Source organism: Gastrolobium bilobum, unplaced genomic scaffold, assembly GCF_033153095.1.
Source record: "Gastrolobium bilobum isolate Gb01-03AN ecotype WA unplaced genomic scaffold, APGP_CSIRO_Gbil_v1 utg23696, whole genome shotgun sequence".
NCBI classification, from domain to species: domain Eukaryota; kingdom Viridiplantae; phylum Streptophyta; class Magnoliopsida; order Fabales; family Fabaceae; genus Gastrolobium; species Gastrolobium bilobum.
In genome coordinates, this window is record NW_026895108.1 from 62,870 (window position 1) to 68,869 (window position 6,000).

General features: G+C 36.0%; 1 protein-coding gene across 1 annotated transcript; it reads right to left on the reverse strand.

Annotated features, from left to right (window-relative positions):
- Positions 1 to 437: 437 nt before the first annotated feature.
- LOC133308310 (uncharacterized) lies at positions 438 to 6,000 on the reverse strand. The gene is made up of 5 exons (XM_061508952.1): positions 5,750 to 6,000; positions 5,586 to 5,641; positions 5,401 to 5,455; positions 4,795 to 5,050; positions 438 to 696 (listed from the first exon to the last, which is right to left on the reverse strand). The coding sequence occupies exons 1-4, from the start codon at positions 5,958 to 5,960 to the stop codon at positions 4,827 to 4,829; spliced, it is 546 nt and encodes a 181-aa protein (XP_061364936.1). The 5' UTR covers positions 5,961 to 6,000; the 3' UTR covers positions 438 to 696; positions 4,795 to 4,826.

The window sequence follows — 6,000 nt, forward strand, 5'->3', positions numbered from 1 at the left end:
GTTCGGACGGACAAACCAAATCAGTTTTAAAAATGAACAGGTTTGAAAAAAATAAGTCGACTGTTTGGTTTTGTTTGTGGTTTGATTCGATTCACTTTGAGCAATTTTGGTTCACACTTTGTTGCACAATGATCAGTGCTTTTAGTTACAAATAGCACCGTGCAATGAATGCCAAAGTGACCAGTTCTATACAACATTGCTTGAATAATGAACCAAACTTGCAAATAGCACTGTGCAATTCTGCTTCAGCCTCTTAAGCTATTCATTACAGCTTTTTCCTCCTCTTTTTTTAAAATAGACCATTTGATGTTCAATGATAAGCAAATATTGTGACAAAGAAGTAAACAATAATGCAGGAGAAGAGGGAAATTTTTTTTGTTTATACACTTAAGAAAAAACTATGTAAATTATATCAACGCATAAAAGCAGTTCTGTGAAATGAAACCACTTGGTTACAATGATCAATGATTCCTCTAGTCTTACTTTCTTTCCAACGATCACATATTCATTAACATATCCATATATACAAATACAAATACAAATACAAATACAAACACTTCAAAATAAGAACAATAAAGTTCTTTAGAGGAGGCGTCACCAAGAATTGATAAGAAAGTCGTCCAAAAGCGGAGAAAAAGCAACAAGGATCCTGTGATATTCCCTCCCATGAACACAGGTCCATTTAGTTCACATATACTGCAAAAATAAAATTCTGAAGTAAAAATCTAAGGCAGAATAAAAGGATAAATAATAAAACCTAAATTTTCCAGACACCCTGCAAAATATGATAAGCCAAACATTTATATGTTGTATAAAGTATAAAATAAGTAACGGCTAGACTTATCTGTTGCTGTTGCAGGCTAGGGCTGTAATCTCAGGCCCTGAAACTGGAAATGGATCTTCTCATGTTTAAAAAAAACATGATATAATTATGTGGGACAATCATGACAATACAAAGATAAATCAACGATTATGATTGAGTAGCTACCTATTTTAATATTTTTTTTTTCTCCTCTTTTATCACCATTGATCTACCTTTATATGGTTATGATTGCCCACATGACCATATCATGTCTTTTTCAATATGAGAGGATCCACTCCCATGTACATTATTATATTGGATTACTAATAGTATTTAAACTATTCAACTAGAATAACTACACTTTTGAAGAGTGATCCTGAATCCAAAGTCTGAATATAAAATTGTAAAGAGATTAATTCATGAGTTGGTTGGGTTGATCTCTTCATTACAAATTGGCATTTTCCCCCTCAAAAACTAAAAAAGCCTTAAACTTTGGAGAAGGCTTCATGCCAGGCCCCAGGATTCAGTATTCTACCAGGACAAAAAACACGCATAAAATTCAGTCACATGTCAAGGCTGGGCTGAAGCGTTTCTTCCTATTTCAAGTTCAATATCTAGCGTTAGTCTATCCAGTGAAAATCTCTTAAAGTAAATCATGCTTATGTACTGTAAAGTGGATCAAAGTCTCAAAACACAATCAAGAGTATCATAAGCAGCCTGCTTCTTCCTAAAATAAACTTCAATCATGAGGATGCATTAAGAAAACAAAATCTAGGGCAATCAGTCATGATGAATCATGGCCAATCAGGTTACGTGATATAATGATTGTTTTCAAAGGCTAAAGACGCAGCCCAGTAACAACATTAAATTAAGATAATAATCAAGTGAACAGAAATCATTTCAAGGAATTAAAAGTTTTAAAAGAAAAAAAAAAAACCTCATATTTGAAATTATCACACAACAGCTTAATACAATAAACCCTAGGTGACTATTTATAGTATGGTTTTTCTATAGCATTGATCACAAACTAATTAACAGCATATCACTGATCCCATCTTGTGATGACTACGTAAAATTAGGGAACACACTAAGATAAAAGTAGAAGATTAGAAAATAAATAAGATAAGATATGTCACAGTTGCATGAACAGCATTTGCACTATTATATGGCACAAATGATGTTCACACTTCAGTAGCATGTATAACTGTCTCTTGTGCCACACGTTTTTTTTTTGTGTGTTGGTGCACTGAGAGTTGTTACAACTTGAACCTACTACAACCTCTACCCAAACTCCTAGCTGCCCCAACCACCGGAGCCAAGCCTAAGTTGCACTACCACACTCAGTTCAGTTCATTAGTATTATGGCGATAGTATTAGTGCCAGACTGGTCTTGAATTGTCTTAAACCACAAACTTTATCATTTCACAGCCCAGAATCATATATTCTTGAGTTTTGACTCAGATTCTTCAATTTGAACAGAATTATGAGTACACAAGGAAAACATACTGGCATCAAATGAAATAACCACATGTAACATCACTTACCAATAACCAGCTTGTTCCATGCATTTTTTATAATTTTATTCTACCATCACAATGGCATTGGGAGAACACACTCACTTATTCAAGTTTTTTCCAAAGGCTCATCTACTTTGGGTGTGCATCCCATTATTACAATGAAGATTTATTGATATTCCCACACTATTATCATCAAAGAAAGGCTTAGAGGATTGGATGAATTCCTAAAGTCTTGTCTCAGTAATAAATTCATATATTTTCTTCAGAAGCATAAACAAACTAACCATACTTGGTCTTTCACATAATCAACTCCAACAGGAAGTAGGGTGAATTTAAATGCGACAAATTTACCCAGTTTACTTCAAAACCAGCTAAGGACAGGGGCTCTTAATATAAAATACCAGGAACCATCAACCCTTCAGTTACATTAATTATGTTAAGTTGCAAACTTAATCATACAGCACCAAATATTAAAAACCACTCTCAATTAAATCCCAACTAGTGAGGTAGGGATAAGGGCAACCTTGTACACAACCTTACCCTTACATATTTGCAAAGAGGCTGTTTTCCTATTTTGAAGCTCTGACCTTTCAATCACAAAGGAACAACTTTACCATTACTTCAAGCTTGCCCTCTTATACAGCTCCAAATATAATGAAAAAAATTGTAGTTGCAATCATTATGAAAACTATTTTCTCAAAGATGGAACTTTGTCTCTACCTCCACTTTCAAATTTCACACAATCTCTGACTTTAACTCCACTGCTCTACATTAAAAGTATAAGATTACGAAATTAATAATTGTCAAGATTTTATGCTTGTTGGAAAGTATCTTCCTAAAATCTCACACAAACTCTGTTGCGATGCGGCACGGCCGATCGTGGCCAACCTCCGCAATCCACTACTGTAGCGGAATAGCGCGCAATTGTGCTGCATTTAATAACCCTGATCTTCTACTTAGGGAAGTACTTCCATGTCTCCTATTTAGGGACTGCATATACACTATATAATTAGGATTTGATTTGTTTTATTTTTATTAAATTCCTAGTTTCCTTATCTTAGTTTCTAAATATTAGAGATTGTAAATTCCTAGTTTCCTATTATTTGAGATTGAAAATCATGCAAAAATAGAAAATGCTGCTGATGATTTCCTGAAGCAATTCAGAAATCCCTCTTCTACATGGTATCAAGGAAACACTGTCCACCCAGAAAAGCCCTACACTGTCCCTGTCCTTCTTCCAGCCATCACCTAGGTTGGCACCCAGATGACCATAAAGCTCCATATCCACCCAGAAAGCTTCGACCTGCCGCCACTCCGAGCATTGATCTGGAGCATCTTCTGTCTGCGCATGTAGCCCACGTGCCATCTTCTCAACAACGCATGACATCTTTTGTCTGCAAGTGAATCTCACTCTCCTCTTCTGGCACGTGCAGACCACGTGCCACCTTCCCTTCATCTATTCTTTACTCCACCAGTCTCGCCTTGCTTGCCAGCAGCCCTTCCTCATGTCTTGGTGGTTAGCAGCACGGACCTGGTAATGGGCTCATGTTTGCACTCTCCATAACTTCACTCATTTAATGAGGAATTAAATGAGTGAAGTCGTTAATAGTTATTAATCATCCATAAGTTTCATAACGGGGTCTTTGTTTTGTTCTCTTCAGACTTCATATAGGTGCTTTGTCAACGAGATGAGTGGTAGCGCAGGTATTTTTATTCATATACGGTTTTGCATCAACAATTTGACCCACTTCAATAATAATGCTACTACGCTGCAAACATATAACCAAAATGTCCAGCTCACAGCTCATATGTCACTTAATTTCTATTTTCCTTTAACATTAATTATAGTATACATTTCCTATCATATTAGAAAGGGACACAAAAGATTCCAAACCGCTATCCTGCAACATTGCCACATTGGAGCTGTCATGGAAAGAAAAGGCAAAAGTAACCTTCCTTTTGCATTTTACATTTTCCAGCCTAAACTTTCTATGTTGAGTGAACTGTTGGAAACTTTCTTAATTACTATTATTTGACAAATGATAGGTGCCACTTTAATTATATAAATTGTCAGTTCAGGCCCACCCATGTTCCTACAATGTTAGTTGAGTTTGTATTCTGTAATAAACTCCAGATAATCATATTTGAACCATAGAGCATAACTCTAGTGAAAATAGTACACGTGTTGAGTCTGCGACTCTACATAAAATTCAAACATGGTTTATGTGTATTACAAGTTATCTTATGTCTCTCTGAACTGCTACATTTCAAAATTGACATTACCAATTATTTTCTTCCAAAAACTTATTGATCCCCTAACATGTGCATTGGTTCAGGATTCATTATTCTACTGGGAAAGAGAGAAAATGATTAACACCCCAAATTATAGATCATAATGCAGTTACTCTACCAATACATAAAATTTGGGAAATGTCGAATTCATAAAGTAAATGAGGACATCAATGGAAACTCTACCAGAATTCGGGGAAAATTAGGTCGCCGTTAACTCATTCATCATCATCATCTGAAATGTCAATTACCATTGGCCCCTTTAAACTTCCATCATTATTACCAAGAAGCTCCCCAGTTGTTTTCTCCAGGAATTCCTCGGGTTCAGTTTTAACAGATTGTTCTTCAGAAGATGGGTACTTCCTCTTTTGACCAGCACACTCCTGATAGTTCAACTTTAGTTCCTCCTCTCTACTTATGTTCCTCACATCTTGCTTCTGTGCTGCATGAAATAACCATTTTTTTTTTTTTACTGATATGAGATTCAGAATGAAAGACACATATATGACCCCTGAAAGAAATAATTCATTACCCACCTGAACTGAGTCTGAGGCCATGTAAGGTGTGTTCAATAAAACGGGTACTCAAAATCCAAATCATTCAATCAAATTCTAAAAATCAGGTAATTGAAAAAGAGAAAAGAACCTAGCTAATGCAAACTTAAACTCTTAAAACACCCCAAAAGAAAGACTTAGAATAATGCAGCATGGTTCATTCTCAACATGAAAATTCAACAAACCGAACTTATGAACAACATGGTTCAGCGAAAAGAAGAAACATGTAAGTAAGTACCTTCAATCAAAATCTGCAGGCGATCCAGTTTCTTTTGGTACTCGCTTAACTTGTCCTGGGGTATAAAAATTCAATAACTTTAAGCAACATGCATCACCAAAGGTTGAAACTTGAACGAGAAACATGTAATGCAACAGGATTTAAAGCATGCCCAAAAGAACCATTATTAGAAGGAAGAAACTCACAAGCTCCGATTTGACAGGATGGTCATTTGGGTTAATCCCTCTGCACCTCAACTTCACTGAAGACCAAAAAAAAAAAAGGAATTTATGTGGAATAATTAGATAGTTCTCATAAAGTTGAAATTTTTTGAAGGAAGAATGGTAAAGGGGTGCATTTATATACACACATGAGAAGAGGGTGGAAGTGAGTTTGGCGAGGGAGAGGAGGGAGTGTGCACGTTCAAGATATGGCATTTGAGAGAGAAATTGAGGGTCAGAGAGAGACAAGAATTGGGGCAAATGGGTCTCAAGTTGTTCAACGCTGCTCAAAGTACGGTTCACTGCATCCATCATCTCTTCAGGTACTTCAACACCCTCCATTTCGCTTGCTTTCACCATTTTCTCTCTCTCTGCGACACTGGATTGAAGTATTGAACAA

Bases quoted from the DNA above. Each gene is read 5' to 3' on its own strand.
- LOC133308310 (XM_061508952.1), bottom strand. From the start codon at position 5,960: ATGGTGAAAGCAAGCGAAATGGAGGGTGTTGAAGTACCTGAAGAGATG. The intron at 5,642-5,749 runs GTGTGTATATAA...TTTGGTCTTCAG, and splicing joins CACTTCCACCCTCTTCTCAT to TGAAGTTGAGGTGCAGAGGG. The intron at 5,456-5,585 runs GTGAGTTTCTTC...TTTATACCCCAG, and splicing joins ATCCTGTCAAATCGGAGCTT to GACAAGTTAAGCGAGTACCA.